The sequence below is a fragment of the Hemicordylus capensis genome, chromosome 1 (assembly GCF_027244095.1).
Source record: "Hemicordylus capensis ecotype Gifberg chromosome 1, rHemCap1.1.pri, whole genome shotgun sequence".
Lineage (NCBI taxonomy): Eukaryota > Metazoa > Chordata > Lepidosauria > Squamata > Cordylidae > Hemicordylus > Hemicordylus capensis.
This window is the reverse complement of record NC_069657.1, coordinates 158,629,468-158,649,501: the sequence shown is the minus strand read 5'-3', so window position 1 is coordinate 158,649,501 and position 20,034 is coordinate 158,629,468. Positions and strand designations below refer to the sequence as shown.

The following is a 20,034-nucleotide window of genomic DNA, read 5'->3' as shown; positions in this document are numbered from 1 at the left end:
CTTCCTACCCCTGGATCAGCACGCCTCCTACAGCCGCTCTTTGCCTTTTCTCCTTGTACGCAATTCTTTTACCTATTTAACCTTTCTCCTCTTTTCCTTGGCCTAGAAGAACTGGGCGGGGTTATCCCCGTCGGTGCTATATAGGACTCGCTTTCAAACTAATTTGCATAGTCCTGCCCAGGAGCACGTGACGAGGATAACCCATTGTGAGATGCCTTGACAGCAGCACCCAGAAGAAGCCTTCACGGTGAGTAACCAATGCTCCGTTCTATTGGCTGGGACTCTCAAGCCTGAGGCACATTGGTAGCATGTGCATGCCCTCCTTCCATCAGCTGAGAACCTCGACAATGGAAAGAGTTTGGGCCAGAGCTGGGCCAGCAGGGATGCTTTGCACCAGCTGCCTCCTTCAGCCACTTGTCTTCGGCCCATCCTCCTTCCAACCACCAAGCTCCTGGCCGATGGCAGGAGGGTGTACACGTGCTCCCAGTAGGCCAAGTTTGTGCCCTCCTTCCATCCTCGGGAAGCCTGGACAGAGCCAGGAGAGTGGCAGAGCTCACTCAAAACGGTGAGCATCAGCTGCAGGTGCCTGGTGGCGGTGGCTGTAGCCTCGGGGAAGTGGGTGATTCCTCTCAGTGGTTCTTGATGGTTCCTCTTGGAGGCTTGGCAGCTCTTTAAAAGTATTGATATTTTTCATCTGCTGAAATTTGTAGAATGGATAGGCTTCGTTGACATCTATTACAAATGAATGAAAGGAAACCTTATAGACTATGCACAGTTTGGCAACTGCTGTTATTTAATAACTTGCAGTTATAAATTCTTCCTTTCTGTTCCTTTGTTAGTCGTCCTCTGTCTGCCAAAAGAAGTCCAACTGGAAGCACTACATCACGAGGTGAGAATGGAAAACCTGGGCTAAAGCACCTTGCATTACTTTGGCATAATACACAGCAATAGACTTGAATTGTATCCAAGAGCTGATTTTATGATCTTTCTTATAGTGATACCACCATGAGAGATTCTGTGGCAAACATGTGTTTAATAATATGATTATAATTTTTAATTCTTCGTTATAAGCTTTTTTATTGTGTGGGCTGCTTTCTAAATTGGTATCACTGAGACATGCAGAGAAACTTCTGGTGGAGTGACAAGAAGACACACTTGAGTGACAGCTTTCCTAGCTGCGCACCGGCCATGCAGCCTTAGGTGTGCAGTGAGTGGAACAAAGTTTGACGGAGGAAGTACTGCATAGACAGTCCAAAGTGGCACAACCTTGGCCATCCTGCAGATGTTGGATTACAACTTCCATAGTTTTGGACCCTGACTATTGTCCATTTTGATTGGGGATGATGGGAGCTGGTCCAAAACCAGCTGGAGGATCAAAGTTGTATAGTCCTGTTCTAATCTTCTCCTGCATCTCATCCAGATGCTTAGATTTGCAAATGAGTAAATGGAAAACCTTGAAATAGAATTACTGTAATTGTTGGAATCTTCCATAGTTTTTTCTTTGTACAGAGCCAATTGATTTTGAGCATGTTTTTGTCTGGGCTAAAACATTACCCAATTGATTATGCTTTGGATTGGGCATAAGTTCATCTCTGGTGTATAACCAATAGTAACTGTATTTGTTATAGTGATAATAAGATTTAATCACTAGGTAGCTTTAACATACCCTGTAAACTTCTCACAGAAGCTATAACAGAGCAGCAGTGTGCGTACTGTATTTACCTGAATCCAAACTAGGTTTTTGCCAAGTTCTTTGATAGAAATCAGGGGGCTGTCTTAAATTCAGAGTCCTCTTTCTTTTAAGTAAATACAGGGAGTCCCCAACTTACAAAGGGTGATATTCCAAAAGTTTGTAAGTTGGATGTTCATAACTTGGAACACATATAGTACCTTTTTGGGAGGACTGTTTTTTACATGAGGGTTTGCGTTTGTAAGTTGGGGACTTCATTAATTTAATATGTTATGGAGCTTTATTTGTAAGTACAAATAGTTTCTAGGTCGGGTGTTTGTAAATCGGGGAGTGCCTGAAATAGGTATAACCTGTTTAACCTCTATTTTTAAAGGGGCTCATCTTAAATTCAGAGTCATCTTGTGTTCAGATAAATATGGTCATTCAAAATAAAGGGTTCCGTAGAAGTAGGAAATCTGTTTTTATACACAATACAATCGGGTTGGTTCCAAGAACTGGGAAAAGTAATTTTGGATTGCTTGTTTCTCTTACTTATAATAGACAACACACAGGGTGTGTACTTGATCAAGAAAAAAGGCTTTATATTGTGAGGAAAATCAAGGGTACAGTATACAAACATAAAATATATTTATTCATTAACATTAGTAATATAATCTATACATCTTAAATCAACAAAAAATATTAGCAGTCCAAAACATAAAATTCAGTAGTAGAATTCACAATACATAATAGCTGAATCTATCTCTTCAGCGCAAATGGCTGCACTTTCTAGTTAACTGTTGATTCTTTGTTTTAAAAGGCTTGAAAGATAGGCCAAAAGCATTTTGATGTTTGTCAGACACCTTTTGACTCAGAAGTCTTCATCAGTGACTTTCTCTAACTCACTTATCATTAAGAGAGTCTGCCAGGCCATTTGCCTTGCAACAGTTGCAGCTCCCACTAAGGAGTGGCCACTACAAGTTCCCAGATAATTAGATTTTTTTCCCCTGGTTCTCAGGAGGGAAAAATTGGTTATTTATAATCATTTGTGTTAATTATAAGCCACTTAAAGAAAGCAACTGATGAAAACTTGTCGAAATGTGTCTGGTGAACATTGAACATTTTTGGACATATCTTACAAGCCTTTTAAAACAAAGGATCAACGGTTAACTAGAGAGTGCAACCATTTGTTGAATCTATGGAGAGACTTCTCCCAAGCCAACTATTACGTTCTGTGAATTCTACTATTGCATTTTGTATTTTGGACAACTAATATTTTTATTATTTAATTAATATATTATACTAGCTGGGACAGGCGCAGAGCATCTGCGCCTGCTTCCCCCCCCCCCCGCCCAGCTGTGGTTTCTGGCTGGCTTTCAAGCCGGCCTGTCTCCTCCTGCCCACTGCCTGCTCCCGGTGGCTGGCCCGGCCCACCACCTTCTCCTCATCCTGGCGGCCATTTTCTCCCCATCGCTAATCCGGCAGCTGCTCATGAACTCTTGCTAGAGCTGATGTTTGAATATTGTATTCATTATCTTCTCTTACTTAAAAGCCAACCCAGGCCGATAGATACATTGAAGGGTTGGGTCTCATTAGGTGAGCTGGCATGTAGAATAGCTAATGGTTTCCCAGTGTTCAGGTAGCCAATCAGGCCTTGAAAAGGGGCACATTCACTTGTTTCCTTGAAGAAAAGAGAAAGAGAATTTTTATTGGGCCAGATAGGACGGAATTGGAACAGAAAAGGGATGATTAGATTAGATGTTACTTCTATATTAATAACAGTTATGTAAAGCTTAATTTCATTCATTCATTCATTCATTCATTCATTCTCTCTCTCTCTCTCTCTCAGTGGGAGAGGGATAAGAATAATCTTTGATTAGAATTCTCTGTAAGAACAAACTTGCTCAGAAATTATGATGTTCGCCTTCTCTGAATTCCTTAGTTTTTGTGTAAATAACAAAATTGCAGGTGAACCGAGATTGAGTAAAGTAGTAGGATAATATGCAGTCTGTGCAGAAGAATAGCCATTTTTGAAGTTTAATTTTTATTATGCTTTGGGAATGGAAGGTAGTCTTGTCTGCCATGTAAATGTAACTTCTTTCTACAGAACAGCAATTTTTCCCTCACTGTTCGGGTCGGGTTATGTCCGACCTCCCTGATCTGACATTGCACAGGCCTAGTGATAAGATACACTGATGATATACATCCAATTAGTAGCAGCTCGTCCTAATGAGCCAGGGGGGTGGGGCGGCGGCAAATAACTTAATATCCCCAGTTGCCTGGTTACATTAGTAGCAATTTTAAAGATCTGTGTTAAAGAGATCTTTTGAAGACTGTTCTTACTTAGCTTTTAATGAAGGTTTCTTTTTGTTCTCAAAGCCTCTACAGTGAGTGCAAAATCTGTGTCAACGTCAGGGTCTCTGCAGCGTTCTCGCAGTGACATTGACGTGAATGCAGCAGCCAGTGCCAAATCAAAAGTAACGTCTTCTGGATCAGATGCTCCATTCAGCTCTGCTGCAGCTCTGCCCCCAGGCTCATATGCATCTCTTGGTAAGACCATTATTTCCCCATAGACAGAATCACAGGTTGTACAGCTCTGAGTAAGAAAAATGTATTTTTAGTGGGAAATACTGTTTTAAGAATGGTATGTCTTGTATCCCATGGAATAAATAGGCAGTTGTCTATGAAATATATAGTTATATGAACTAATCAGGTTTCAGTGTTGTTTGAGCAGCTTTGGAAAAAAGTGTACATGTGTGGGCATTTTCTCCCTTTGAGGCCTTTGTGAATTCTGCTTCAAAGAATCCAGGGTTGTACAACTTGGTGAACAAAGATTCTGTGAAAGACTATAGCAGGTACAAACTAGGAAAGATGATGTATATACTGTTACTTATACGTTGTGTGTCTGAATCCTGTGCAAATTTAAAACTGGTGTATTGTTCTGCAAATGGGAATTGGTCCAGTTTTCTGATCACTAGTCAAGAAAATCACCAGTTTCCTGTCACTTATTCTTTGGGCCCCCTCTGCAACAATTATCTGTATCAAAATCCTAAAAGATAATGAGTGCTTGAACAACTTTTGCTGTAAAACCGATCTTGGACTGTTCTTTCTTTTAAAAAATTGAGTTGTTAATGGTCAATGTGATGAAAAGGAGGAGGGTGTTCCAAAATTGCCTAAGTGACATATCTGTGGTATGTCACACTATGAAGCAGCTGCCACTACTTCTGTCTCAACTAGCTTGAATTTTTCAGGAATGTGAAAATCTGTATCATCCACCAAATTCTGCCAAGCATTTTGGGAACTGAAACCACTAGAGCTTGTATCTCTGCACCTAGTTACAGGACAGATGTTGTCAGCATGAAATAGACCACTATATCTCCCAGAGAACAGCTGAATTGTTTTATGCTGGGTTGCTGGTGGTCTTAGCCAAACTAGGTCCTGTTTAAGGGTCCTCTCTTCTTTTCTGTTCTGCATGTTGCATTATTCAAGCAGAAGTCACGTCTGCATGAGTTGTTAATGTCATCACAGAATCTGTGTGAACTTTTCCATGTTATTTGGCTATTCAGTTACTGCTTTTCCTGCAACTAACCTTGTAATTGAATCCCAAAGAGGAATGTGCTCCTCAACTTCAATTTAGGAAATAATTTACCTTCACTTTACGAGGAGATTTCTTTTATAGCACTTTTCTTGCTATACTGTGACTAATTTAGTTGACAGCATCCAGGAAGCTATAATACTCCTTAACTTACTCAAGAAACTGCAGAAGAGGAGTTTATATTTAGTCTAATGTGAATACATGAGTTCTGGATGACTAAAATAAAGAACCAAAAAGAAGTGGTTTACCAACAAATTCCTTTATGTAGGGCTGTTATATTGGAGAATAATGATTTAGAGTGCCTCGCTACATGATATGCTGACCTGTATTTCCTTCATATCTTCTGAAGTATGAAAAAATAGATCACATACTTCAGTTAAAGGAGACTGGTTCTTCTTTCTTCTGCTCTGCACAGATGTCTGGGCAGCTAATATAATAGTCATTTACACCTCCTCCAGAGCCGTTCACACGTCATCTGGCAGTCTGTAAGATCATTCAAAAATGTGTTGGTGTTAATTAATCACATTACATATGCTCGGCACATTAAGTGGTTATTTCTCTGAGAGTCAGCAGGTGGAGCTTTTGCTTTAACTATCTCCTCTGTATGGAACCATCTCAACTAATGGCAAAGAAAAACAATCAAAACGAGGGCTGCAATATAACATAAACATCTGGTGGTTGGAGTCTTGGGGCAATTCCCTGTGACTATTCTATGGTTATTTTTACTCTAGATATGCTGAACTAACTAATTTAACTAACATTTTTAAGCAATTGAATTAATTCAACTAGGTGTGCATTTTTGTTTGTTTTTGTAGCTAAATACACACTGCCCACTTCTGTTGATATTACTAACTGTTCCCTATTATCCCTTTCATTTTCTTTTTAAAAAATTTGCTTAAAGATGGTACTACCAGTAAGCCTGAGGGTAAGCAGTCTCTGTGTAACTGAGGTCTGTCTCTAGCTCTACCAGGTCTCTGTTATCACCCAGGTGATCCCTGGTTTTCATCTGTGTTCACTGGTGCCTTTGCATGAACTATTGCATGGTGTTCTCTTATTCATACTGATACTGTTGGATACCCTTCACTGTGTCTCTCAGCTCATCCTTATTGTTAGGCACAGTCATGGGAACGTTTTGTTACTGAATCGTTCTGTGAATCTAGTGTGACAGCGTTGAACACTTGATAAATTTCATTGCACATTTGAAATTTTTATAGAACAACAGAGGCCTACCTGGTTGTTGCAACTTTTAATGCAGTCTCTCTCTTTTCCATAGAAAGCATTGTGTTTTTTTTTAATGTTCCAGTTCCTGGGCCAGTTTTATTATTTGTGCAGGCCTGCTAACCAGTTCCATAATAGGTCTTTCTGTTGTTAAAAACAAACAAACCACCTGCTTTCTCAAACCAAGATGCAATTCAGACTTAAGGTGCACCTGAATTTAGAGACTGGGAGTGAACTGTGTTCACTCTCCCACCCACTCGCCCCTCATGTTCCTTTCCAGCACCTTCCCCATCACATGTAAACCCTGCCTCCACCAGCCTGTGTCAGCATTATGTGTGTCTGTCAGCAATCAAGGTTGAAAGGAAACTGGATGCACTTCTAAACTCTGGGCCAGTCACTTCTCTCTCAGCCTAACCTACTTCACAGGGTTGTTGTGAAAGAGAAACTCAAGTATGTAGTACACCGCTCTGGGCTCCTTGGAGGAAGAGCGGGATATAAATGTAATAATAATAATAATAATAATAATAATAATAATAATAATAATAATAATAAAACAACTCATTTCAGATAATACTTGGATTCCCAAAGCATATGAGACTCTAATGGTCTATAATGATATATAATACAACTTAAATTCCTGGGCCAAATTGGGCAGCAAAAGGAGCTGCTCACTAAAAGCTGATATTAGCCTCTTTTTAGGTTACCTTCTTCTGAATCACAACTAAGACTGACTTGTGTTAAACAGTGCTACATTCTGAGAAAATTATACAAAATACTTTGAACGTTACATTTTTGATTCTGTCCATTTTCTTATTCTAACCTATAGCTTAAACTAGAGGTGGTAGAGATCTAGAAGTTTGATTATTGGTCTTGCTAGAGTTTCTTGTAACACACAGTAACTGTCTTCTATCTATATATGTACTACACTAAGGTCGTATGTAGCAAGTCCCGCCCATACAGTGCTTTACCAATCAGAGGTAACGGAACAGAAGCACCGTGGTGATTGGGCAATGGGGATTCCATACACAGATAGGGAAGAGGAGTGGGTAGGGGCCAAGTGAGTGACCATGTGGCAGGGAGGAAGCGAGTGAGAGAGAGAGAGCGGTGGGGAGGGGGCAAGTGAGAGAGTGAGCATGGAATGAGCGAGCATCAGGGAGGGGCGAATGAGCGAGTGGTGAGGAGTGAAAGAGCGAGCGGTAGGGAGCGGACGAGTGAGAGTGGGTAGCTGACATTGAGCAATAAAGCAGGGGCTGTGGCGGGGGACAAGGAGAGCAACAAAGTCCTAGCCCCCAGATGATCTGTGTGGGTTCAGCTAGTATTATGTTAAAATGGTTTGATCTGGATCGTGATCCGTTGCATTCATAAGGAATGGGGTTCTGCGCCTGCGCAGGACCTCGCAGATAGATTGACTAACCTTGCGGATAGATTTACTAGCTCCTCGTGCCGCCTCCAACCGCCCTGCATGTGGTCCGTGCTTCCATTATGTTAGGACTTGGGGTGTGCCTCTCTCAGTTTCTATTAGACTGCCTCTTGTGTCTAAACCTCGGATCTGTTAGCTCCTCAAAAATAAACTGTATTGACTCTCGGTTAAGACCTCGGAAAGTACACAGAAAATGCATTGGAAAATCGACCTAGGACTGGAAAATGGACACGGCTATAGAAATATCCTTGAACAAAGAAAGCAATAAAACGTGAGTTACCCCGTGCTCCCCGGGGGAGGCACAACTGTAAATCATCTTGGAATGACTTAAAACTGAAGTGATGACGTCCAAACCACCGATGAAAACAACGTTTAAGCGCTGCATGGAATGCCTTGCCAAACTCCCGTCAACTAATACTCATGAAGCTTGCTTGCTGTGCCTGAGGGAACAGCACAACCCAGCCACTTGCAAAATATGCTGCTCCTTCTCTAAGCAAACACTAAAGAACCGGGCGCTGAGATTGAGAGCAGCACTTTATGAGGAAGCTCTTCATCCTCCAATGCCGAGACCTTCGACATTGAGGTTGGTGCCATGCCCACTGACATAAGACCTATGGTATCAAGGTTGGTGTCTAGTGAAACCACTAATTCAGAGACTGTAACTCAATCGGTGGACTCTGCAAAACAGCAGTCGAAAGCCACCATGGAACTGGGATTTAAATGTCCAGAGACCGTGAAGGAAAAGAAGCATAGATACAAGAGGGTGCATTTCTCTTCCACTGATGAGGAGACCGAGTCGCCACCACCTAAAAAGAAAAGAAAAAAGACTCACCTAAGAAGTGGAACTCTATCGCCAACTGGCTTACAAACCGAAGAGGACGATTGGGATTCCACTGCAGACGTCACACCATCACCCTGGGTACAAAACTCCCCAACATCATCGTCGACACCAACTATGGAGTCGAAGACAACCGTGCCCAAAACCACATCGACATTGGCACCAATGTCAGGTTCGAGATTGACATCGGAAGGAGAATTGAAAGACAAACTACTCTCAGCATCAACAGCTTTGGTGCGATGCCACGCTTTGTCTTTGACCCCAGTACAAACCCCTATACAATCACCCGCTGCAACACCACAGGGCACATACCAGCCTGAGGACTATCTGGACTTCGGACGGGGGCATGAGCAGAGGAGGAAGTTGCACTGGACCCAAAGACTAAGACATCACTTATAGCTCTGTTAGAGTCCAGTGAAAGTACACTCTCGGGCTCAACCTTCCAAGGTTTTTCGAACCTCGAGGTCGAGCAGGCTACTGAGGGCATAGTGCCACCGATACCGAAGACTCCTTTGCTGTCACTGGTGAGAACACTGTTAGTATCGATATCGGCCCTCGATACCGAATCTGAACCCGATGCATTTGGTGTCGGCTGTGACTAGTCCAGTTGGACTACTAATAGCCCAAATGACTGATCGGCTGGGATTGACCAGGCCACTACCTATGTTAGCACATCCTGGAACAATCTATACGCCATTTCCATCTCAGAGTACATCTTCAATGGAAGGGTTTGGCCAGATCACACATAGTTGTGGTTTCCAACATAACCCACCTGTTATCTATCCTGCTGACTATGCAGAATATAAAATCTGGAAGGTACAGCAGGAAACTCTATGCCAACAAGTGGCACCACAAGCACTGCCCCAAGCGCCTCTATTAACTGATGTCCCACAGACGGCAGTCAGGATGGCAACTACAGGGTGCCAAACGCTTGAGCAAACCGGCCAACTGCTGGTTCAACAACTGGCCTTGTCAGGAAACCCCAAAGGAGTGCCCACTAGAAAGGCGCCTCCTACCCTTCCAGAGATCTTGCCAACAGAACTGTCTGAGGAGGGTGATGCTGAAACATCATATGCATCGGACACGGAGGAGAAGAGCATTGCGGACCCGGACCCAATGGAACCGGATCCTCCCACAGAAGTTGCACCTAAGACTTCTATCTCTCCTACAGAAGAACTTAAAGCATACCACACACAGATAAGAGAAATGGCTGAGGCTTTAGGCCTTGAGTTGAAACTGCCAGAATTGGATCTAAAAGATCTTGTCTATAATATGATGGCAAAAGCAAAGTTTTCACACCCAGTATTTCTTCCCATGCTGCTGGCAATCACTAAGGCAGCACAGTCAGCATGTGAAGTCATACAAATGTCTACGGCCACTTCAAGTTAGAAGGATTGTATAGCATACAGGAAGAGGAAAACACCTACTTCATGAAACATCCTGTCCTGAACTCCGTGGTGGTTGAATGTGCATCCTCCAGTGGTGGACAGCGCCACCCCACACCCGCCGAAAAGGAGGGCAGAAAACTCGATGTTTTGGGCCGTAAGGTGTATTCCACGTCTAGTCTGGCGATAAAAATAGCGAATTATTTGGCAAGTCTGGCTAGGAATGGACACCATCTGTGGGATGTCCTATTTCCCACCATCTGTGGGATGACTCACCTTCAATGTCCCCTGCAGAATTCCAAGAGAAATTTGCGCAGACCTACGAGAAATTGACTGTGGTTACCAGGCATCTGCTCAAAACACGTTCAAGCACTTGGCTGAGATGGAATTGCAGGCGATGACTATGGCTGCCACCTAGCGCCGCCATGCATGGCTGAGGTCCATGGGACTTTAGCAAGACATGAAGGAAAGAATAGAGCACTTACCTTATGATGCAAAGGGCCTATTTCCAGAGGCCACGGACAGTACTATGGAGTCCTGGAAAAAATTAAAATTCACAGCAAAGTCTTTCATGGCTATGGCAAGTACGGCAAGCCAATCGTCCCACAATCGCAACTACGGAAGGCAGCAAAAACACTCTTCTTATAGGAAAGAGAAAAGAGAATATAGAAAGCAATATAGGCCTTTCCAAAAGAACAAGCCCTATGGGCAGAGACAACATCAACCTTGTGAAGGCCAATATTTCCATCCAGTTGGCAAGCCATGCCCAAGCATGGCACAACATAACATCGGACCAGTGGGTTTTAAAGATTATAAGGTCTGATTATGCAATAGAGTTCAAAGCTTTGCCACCTTTTCAGGGGGTAAGGTTTACCAGACTGACCATGGTGCTACAAGAAGAAGTGCAGGTGCTGCTCGAGAAACAGGTGATTGTGCAAGTGCAATGGATGGACAGGATGTTGGGATTCTACTCACATTATTTCCAAATCCCCAAGAAGGACGGCGGGATTTGGGCAATAATGGACCTCAGACAATTAAATCAATATGTGGACACATGGAAATTCATGATGATAACCCTGCAGGGTATCTTGCAGTTCTTTGCAAGAGAGGTGTGGGCAGTGACCCTAGACTTGAAGGACGCGTATTTTCATGTGGGTATATGCGAAAAACACCAAAAATACCTTCACTTCACAGTTGGCGATACAGCATACCAATATGTGGTTCAGCCTTTCAACAGCACCAAAGGTATTTACAAAGGTCATGGCAGTAGTAGTGGCACACTTAAGAACAGAAGGGATAGTGATTTATCCCTATTTGGACGACTGGCTTATAGTCAATAGCAACAAAGAAAAGTTACTTTCGCAGATACACGTCGTCTTGCGTCTCCTGGAGGACTTAGGCATCAATGTGAATTGGAAAAAATTGAACTTGATACCACAGAAACAAATCAGTTACATAGGAGTGGAACTGGACATGCAGGCGAAAAGGCCTTACTTGCCAGAATCTAGGTACCAACAAATCAAAGAATTGATATTCCAGGTACCAACAAATCAAAGAATTGATATGCCAGCTCAAAAGAAAACCACAACAACCAGCAGAAGCTGTGCAAAGGCTGTTGGGACTTATGGCATTCTGCAGCACAACGGTGAACAACACCAGGCTCTATATGAGAGTTCTGCAAATGTGCTACCTATGGAACTTCCACCCAAATCACGACCATCAATGGAAGATTCTCACATTGCCAGCGAGTGTACTCCTAGCACCCAAATGATGGACTGTGAAGGCCCATCTAAGAACTGAAATGCCATTCCAGCCCAAGGCCCCCACACATTGGGTGACAACAGATGCTTCCCTCTGGGGTTGGGGTGCGCATTGTGGTGAGCACCAGGTGCAAGGGCAATGGACAAGGGTCCAAAGGAGGAGGCACATAAACTACCTTGAGCTTCTGGTCATGTTTATGGCACTGAAGGCCTTCAAACCACAGATACAGGGCTCTGCAGTGCAAGTTCACTTAGACAATACCATGGCCTTGGCTTACCTAAACAAATAGGGAGGGACACTGTCCTGTTCCCTTTGCCAGCTAAGTCAAAAGATGTGGAACTGGTGTGTGGCTCAAAACATTACCCCATCTGCAATACACATAAGGAGAGAAGACAATGTTTAGGCAGACGAACTCAGTCGAACATTGATGAGCAACCAGAATCACGAATGGGAACTAAATGAGGCCTACTTACAGGTGGTATTCACCAAGTGGGGTTGGCCAACAATAGATTTGTTTGCAATTGCTGCGAACAAAAACTGTCAAAGATACTGTTCTTGTGCAGGGTATGGCAAGAATTCTCTGGGCAATGCGTTCCAGAATCTATGGACCCTGGGCCACTTCTATCTGTTCCCACCACAGCTGCTAATATCTCGGGTGGTATCTCAAATGCTCAGGGATGCCACGAAAGGTATCCTGGTAACGCCTTGGTGGCCCAGACAGCCATGCTTCCTTGCTAGAACTGTCAAAAGGAAAATACCACAAATTTCCATATCGGCCGGACTTACTGAGTCAGAGCCAAGGACTGATCCAACACCCATGAAACGTTAAGACTGACGGCATGGTGTGTAGGCTATTAGACAAGATATTGCTTAACAATAGACAATACTCCACGAGACGTAGTTACAATAGGAGATGGAGGAGGTTTACAGCTTATGCAAAACATCAGGGATTCTTCCCTAGGTGAGCTACAGTCAGACAGATCCTCCTCTACATGACAACACTAAAGATGTCGGGCTTAGCAAACACATCACTCAAAGTTCACTTGGCCCCAGTATCTTCAGAATACAAGGGCTGGGAAGTTACAACAGTTTTCTCCCATCCGGAAAGCAAGAGGTTTCTCAAAGGATTAAACAACTTGTACCCACCAATAAAGAAACCTCTACAGCGATGGGATCTGACTCTAGTGCTCAATGCCCTGTTGGAGCAGCCCTATGAGCCTTTCGTGAAGGCCACATTAAGGTTCAAAACATTAAAAACGGTGTTCTTGGTAGCAATAACAGCAGCACAAAGAGTTAGTGAACTCACAGCACTATGGGCGGATTGCCCATACACCCAGATCTTTCCACAAAAGGTCCTGATGCGCCTAGACCCACTCTTCAGACCAAAGATAATAACTGACCTCCATATAAATGAAGATATAGTGCTTCCAGCCTTCTTCCAAAATCCGGAATCACAGTTAGAAAAGTCCATGCATTCTTTAGATGTGAGGAGAGCACTGCTATACTATCTAGATGCTACAAAGGACATCCATAGGACAAAGAGACGTTTTGTTCTCTACAATGGAAAGTCTATAGGCAGGCCAGTCTCAAGACAAAGGCTATCCCAATGGATAATTCAGACTATAAAGCTGGCATACGAGACTCGGGGAAGAAGCCTCCAAATGCCATCAGAGCGCACTCCACAAGAGCGTATGCATCTTTGGCTGCCAGTTTGGCAGGGGTTACAATGCCAGACATCTGTAGGGCAGCGACATGGTGTACATTTCAGCCGTTTATAAAACATTATGTGCTGGATCTCCGGCAGTCTAGGGACTCAGTTTTTGGGTGGAGTGTCCTTAAGCAGGTCCTGCCGTGATGGCCCACCACCTGATAGGCAGCTGGCTAAACAACCATTCCTTATTAATGCAACGGATAACGATCCAGATAAACAGGTTGCTCACCTGTAACAGATGATCTGGAGATGATTAATTGTATACATAAAACCTGCCCGGACCTCCCTGCAGTGAACAGGGCAGGACACGGCAGCAATTGGGGGGCGGGGGAAGAGAGATCGTCAGAACAATAACTTAAACTGGAAGTTATCTTACAACTGTAAGTGATTAACTTACAGCTTGAGTGAGTGTGTTAATGGAGAAAAAGAATGGAAATGAGTGAGTAAAGGAGAATATCTTCTGTCTTGTTTGAAAACATGTCACAGTTCTAGAATATGAAGACATTCAGCGGGGCAGGGGGCAGTGCCACAGTGGCACTCCATTTATCTTTCAGCACCAATTACCCTGTTTCTTTTCCTGTCCTTCCTCTTTCCCAAGTGTGATTCAGTGAACTATATAGGCTCTCACACATTTTTTGTGTGTTTATAGCTGTTAGCTTTCAGGATAGAATCAAATAATTTAGAGTTGGAAAGAACCGTGGAGGTCTTCTAGTCCAACTCTCTACTCTGTGCCGTATCATCCCTGAAAGATGTCTGTCCAGCCTCTATTTGAAACCTTCTGGAGAAGGAAAGCCCACTACTGCATGAAGCCATTTCAACCCATTGGTTCTAGTCCTGCCCTCAGGAGCAACAGCAGGCAAATCTGCTCCTCCTCCTGTGTGTCAGCCCTTCAGATATTTGAAGATGGCTGTTGTATTTCTGCTTAGTCTTTTCTTCTCCAGGCTAAACACATCCAGCTCCTCCAACCATTCCTCATAAGGCTGGGTTCCCAGACCCTCACCATCTTTGTTGCCCTCCTCTGAACCCATTCTAGTTTACCAATGGCCTTCTTAAAATGTAGGGCTGAAATGAACACAATATTCCAAGTGACATTCCATTATCTTCTTATGTGACCTCTGAGCAGGTGTACAAATAACATTTTTCATTTGTGGTGTTACAGCACATTTACAGGGCAGCCTAAACAGTTTTACTGATTATAGAGGCAGATGTTTTTTTAGTCTATGGAGGGGGAAACAGTTGTAAAGTTTGTTGAGGGGGAAATAGTTGTAATGTTTGTCATGATACATTCTTTCTGCTTTCTTATCACTAAGAAAGTGATACATTGCATTTATTGTATGAATGTAGTGCCCAAAAATGACTCAGTTGCCAACACTGTTTCAGACTTGACTCTGGGCAGCTGTGATCTATCTATCTATCTATCTATCTATCTATCTATCTATCTATCTATCTATCTGTCTAACATATTTCTGTACCCCCCAAAACTTGCTTCTCTGGGCAGTTTACCATTAAAATAATTTAAACATTAAATCAGTTAATGCTTCAGAGAGCACCAAGAAAAGTGTAATGTGTAACAGGAGTAATTCTTCCAGATATATCAGACAACCTGATATGACTGATATTTATTTGTGTGTGGGTGTGTCCTCAAAAGAAAAGAAAACCTCATACAAAGTTTTTTTTTCTGTTAAACAAATTCATCCTGTTAAATAATCATGATGAATTAACACAAACGCCACATGAGGTTGCTTTGGATGCCAATTTTGTAATACACAAGATAATGATTAGCTCAGGAACATTTTCTGACAGGTAAGCTCTACATCTTGCATTGCATTTACTGGTTTTGCCAGTCATGAGATTAGCTCTAGGAAGCTTTTGCAGATTTCATATTCTAAAAAGGCAAAAAGTTAACTGTCAGATTACTCTTCATATCTTACCAGAGAGAGAGAGAGAGAGAGAGGGAGAGAGCTTGCAGGACAGGATTCACAGTTAGTCTCTCACTGAGAGGTCAGAATAATCAACACCTCATTGCATTTTTAGGGATGTAAATGGAAATGAGGTTCTGTCACAGACCTCTTGTGTGTCCTTGGAAATATTGCACTTCCATGAAAAAATAATATGTATGGAGCAAGATTCAATGGAACTTATTTTAAGACATAAAATAAGAGTTTAATAGAGTTATTTCTGAGCAACTATTGTATGTCAGTGGTGTTTACAAAGTAATGTGATTGGTGTTGGAGCCTTTAATCTCTCTTGTGTCTCTCTTTGTTTCTCATTTGTAAAGCTGGGATAATATTTCCTCTGTCCTACTTAACCATACTATTTTGAGAAGCAACAGTTAATTCCTTCCAGCCACATCTTACTGCAATTATTCCTTTCATTGAAAATCCACAACCTCCCATCTCTTTATCCCTGTTCCTTCCTCCAATTTTGTTTTTACTTGTTACTCCAGCATCATGCAAGTTATAGGACGGAATGATTCTTTTCTTTTTTCTTATGGTAGTATTTTGGTTAATTATTTGTTTTTGGTTGTGCCCTGCTAAAAATAAGAGTGTTTAATTAATAGAAATCCAATTTTTGATTTTGTGCTTCAAACCATAATTTTAAATATTTGGCAAATAGAATGCACAAGTAAGATTGGTTCATCCTATTCTTAATATGTAGATGATGAAATAAGACATCAAGTCCCTCATTTGGCTGCCTGTATTAACCTTTTGGAAGGTTCTATCCCATGTTAGACTTTTTCTTTGAATCAAAGCGCAGTGCCTGTTAATATAAAAATGGTGGTGGGTGTGGTTTAAATCTGCCATCTTAATAGGTTAACTACTATCTTTTTAATTTTCCCTAGGTCGGATCCGCACGAGAAGGCAAAGCTCTGGAAGTTCTGCTAGTATCACATCAGCACCTACTGACACTCGAGGTCGCAGCCGGGCTAAAGTTGTTTCACAGTCCCAGCGTAAGAAGCCATTTGATCTGGTTTTCTGGAGGAGGCTGTATGTTTTTCCAACTTGTTTTCATTTCCTTTTCTCATAGGAATCAAAGTTTTATTCAGTCTGTTTCATGCCTTATGTTTTGTTTGTGTCAAGCAGCCTCTGAATGCTTCATCCGTACGTAGAAGGAGCAAAATGTCAGATTTTTCTTCAGGATATTTGTTGCTTGTAGGCTTCAGAGTATTTGTTGGTGCACATCCCTATGCACCCTTCATTTTCTTGTATGAACACAGCATCTTGAACACCTTCACTGTTTTGACTTCTCGCTTGCATGTCACTCATGCCGGACTTCTGTTTTCACACAGTCCCAGTACGTGGGCCTAAAGGAGCATATCCCCATTTAGAGGGTGTTTCTCTCTCTTCTGGTCTCTGCTGAATACTATACTCAGACCTGCTGGTAAAATACTCTTCTACTCACCTTCCCCTAGGAGAAAGTCTGCAGAATGTATGGCCTGCCCCTATCTGGAGAATGGCTTGTGCAATTCTAGTCAAGTGCAGAATTGGTCCTTTGAAACTTATTAAGCTCCATTGGAGCCTTCCTTTCTGGGAGTGGGAAGAAAGTGGTTCTTCATAGTGCTGGGACCTTGATTTGATTGCTTGAATGCTGACAGTGAATGTGCTACAGGTTCTGCATTTATGATGATCGTCCAGGGAGCAGGTGGGAATTAGACTCCTTGCCCATCATAAATAATAGTTCACTGTCCCTATACTGTACGATCTATGTATTGATTGGTTAGGGTAAGGGGCAGGCCTTCACTAATGAGGGAGACTAGTTAGAGGCATCTACAGCTAATGAGGGAGGACAGGTTAGAAACATCTAAAGGCATTCACTTTGACTCCTGCTCAGCCAAGCTTCTTTCACTTGGGTAATCATGCTTGGGCACATGAGTGAAATTGTAGCTCAGGAATATTGTAAAATAGCAGGGAATATGTCTATAATTACTGTTATCTGCTGGTGCAGGTGCACTGAGGGGACAAATGGTGATCTCTGTGTGGCACGTCTGGAGTGTTGTATGGCATGAACATTCCAACTGACCCTGATAGGATGTCAGCTCTGTTGATACTTTTGCTTGTTTTGCAATTTTAGATTTATTCCTAGAGCTCTGAACTTTTGAATCTGGAAGTTCTTATCTTCCATTTAAAAGAATTAACTTTTTAACTGTTATAGCTTTACAGAAATACCTAAGTCACAAGACAAAAGTAAAATAATAGTTGAAAATTGAAAAAAAAGGCTAAAATCCTAACAAAGCAAGGATGCAGCAGGAGACTGCTCTTAATAGAGCTGAAGGTTTCCCCTGCAGCAAAATGCAGGTAGGGAAGGGAGTTAGGATTCTTGCTGAACTCCCCTGCCTCTAGAAGTGTTCTGTGCCTCCCAGAAATCTGTACTTGAGGGTTGTGTGACCCTAGGAATGCTAGCAAATATTAGACAAGTGAGCTTTTGCCAAACAAGCTGTCTCTAAAGTGGTTGGCTGGACTGTTGAATGCTGGCTCTTGAGCCTAGCAGCCATTCCCAATCCCAAAATTACCATGCTAATCTCTGTTTCTTCTTCTGTTACCTGCAGAAGAAGGGATGATCTTGCTACATTGCATCTGGTGGTAATTGCTGTTCCCAAGATATCAGTGCCAACCTAGCCGACTTTGGTCCACTATGTTTTGGATCAGCACATGCTAACCACCGCTTATGGTGCTGTGCAGGCACTGCAGTTGTTTTGCTCAGTACATAAGATCAAGCTGCAGGTTTCTCTGTAGAAATAGCTGCATAAAAGGTCTTGCTGTGTATTAATCCATAATATGCTGTAAAATGTCAGTAGACATGTTTGTCAAAAAGCAATTCTTGTTGTGTTCAACTAGCAATGCTTCTTGAACTCTGTATTGTCTCGCTTTCTTTAATTCACTTTCTGCCTGTCCTTTGGTCTGCTTGCATAATCCAGGATCCAGATCAGCTAACCCTGCTGGTGGTAAGAATGACCTTTTTGTTTTTCACTCTGTTTTCATGTCTATCCTTTCTTTCACACTGTTCTTAACTGTTTCAGCTTTCGGGATCCTTGCCCTCTTTAATCTCTTCCCAGAGGTTGAAAACTAGTGATCCTAAAATTAAAAGTCAGGCTTGAACTGTTCTTGGTATACATATAAGGTACTGAGACAGAATATCCTTGCAAAAATTAAAAAATCTCTCTCTCTAAATGGCTGTGACCCCCTGCTATTAAAAATTAGATGCTGTTTCGCACAGTAGCATCATGTTGTCCTGCTGACTTGCGTGAGATTTGGTCAGCATACATTGGAAGATTTGGCTTTCATGGTGCAAAGTCAGTCACAATCAGCTGTTGTAGCAGCAGCTATGAAAGGTCTTGGGAGCATTTATGTTCTCATATGCTAGAAGACTGGGTGAGGGTAATGTGCAGGAACCTGTGTTAATCAAAAACCCAGATTTTTGCATGTATACACAAACAATTCATTGATTGTTTCATTTAGCTGCCAGGTAGTTTAAAGGTATTATTTAAATGGGCAGGAGGGATTTGGTAACCCCTTCATATGTTTATTGAAATAGAGGATGGCATGCTTGGTAAACTGCCTCAAGTAATGTCTTTCAGGATGGTGTTTGGAAGCTTTAAAAACAATTAGGAAATATTTTTTTATTTGCTCAGTCAGTTGAATAGGGAGCACTGGTTTAAATACCAGTTTTGCTTATATATTTGGGAATTTTTCCTAAACGTGTATGTCCAGGAAATAGAAATAGTGAGGAGCTTCGAATAGCAGGGAGCTTCAGAAGTAGCTTTTTGAAAAGGCATGAACATCACCTGAAAGGGTGAGGAGAAGTTAAAATAAATCAATAAATCACTGGTACAAGTCTTGTGTGGACACAACCCACAAATTGTGGGATCTGACAGATGTTAAGGATAATGAACCTTCAGTGCAGAAGGCTGCACTAGAAGCCTCTCAGTGTCCCTTCCACCTCTGATTACACAAGGCATCATTCATTAGTATCTTTTAAAATGCTGTTTCTTAATCTGGAATTATCAGATTAATAAAATATGGTCAATATCTGGAATTTTGGTGCCCTTATTTTAATTTATTTAGGTAACTTCTTTATAATTATCAATCATATGCTATGTTAGCATGTGTCTGAGTTGCTCTGTTTATCTGTGGTTCCTTTCTAGCTGGCAGTCGATCCAGTTCCCCTGGGAAGCTGCTGGGGAGTGCATATGGTGGATTGGGCAGCGGAACGGCCAGAGGAACCCCTGTGCCATCATCTGCTGACAAACGCAGCAAGGTCCCTCGAAGCCAGGGCTGCAGCCGAGAGACGAGCCCAAACAGGATAGGTCTAGGTAAGACTCTTGGCTACAGTGCACAATGCAGAGGTGACTAACTGACCCTTTTATAAGGGTTACTGGCAAAAGTAATTCCCAAAGGAACATAACACTATACTTTGATCTGCCACAATAATGATGGCTG

At 42.3% G+C, this 20,034-nt stretch overlaps 1 protein-coding gene across 42 annotated transcripts in view; it reads left to right on the top strand.

Moving 5' to 3' along the window:
• CLASP1 (cytoplasmic linker associated protein 1) overlaps window positions 1-20,034 on the top strand; it is a 314,919-nt gene that overhangs the window by 182,027 nt on the left and 112,858 nt on the right. For 21 of the 42 annotated variants that reach the window (XM_053312594.1, XM_053312508.1, XM_053312654.1 and 18 more), the window contains 6 exons: window positions 840-889; window positions 4,049-4,219; window positions 6,166-6,189; window positions 16,440-16,547; window positions 18,513-18,539; window positions 19,740-19,907. In XM_053312594.1, coding sequence (XP_053168569.1) covers window positions 840-889; window positions 4,049-4,219; window positions 6,166-6,189; window positions 16,440-16,547; window positions 18,513-18,539; window positions 19,740-19,907 — 548 coding nt within the window. The remainder of the gene's footprint in view (window positions 1-839; window positions 890-4,048; window positions 4,220-6,165; window positions 6,190-16,439; window positions 16,548-18,512; window positions 18,540-19,739; window positions 19,908-20,034) is intronic. The other 21 variants (XM_053312701.1, XM_053312532.1, XM_053312664.1 and 18 more) reach the window with 3 other exon arrangements.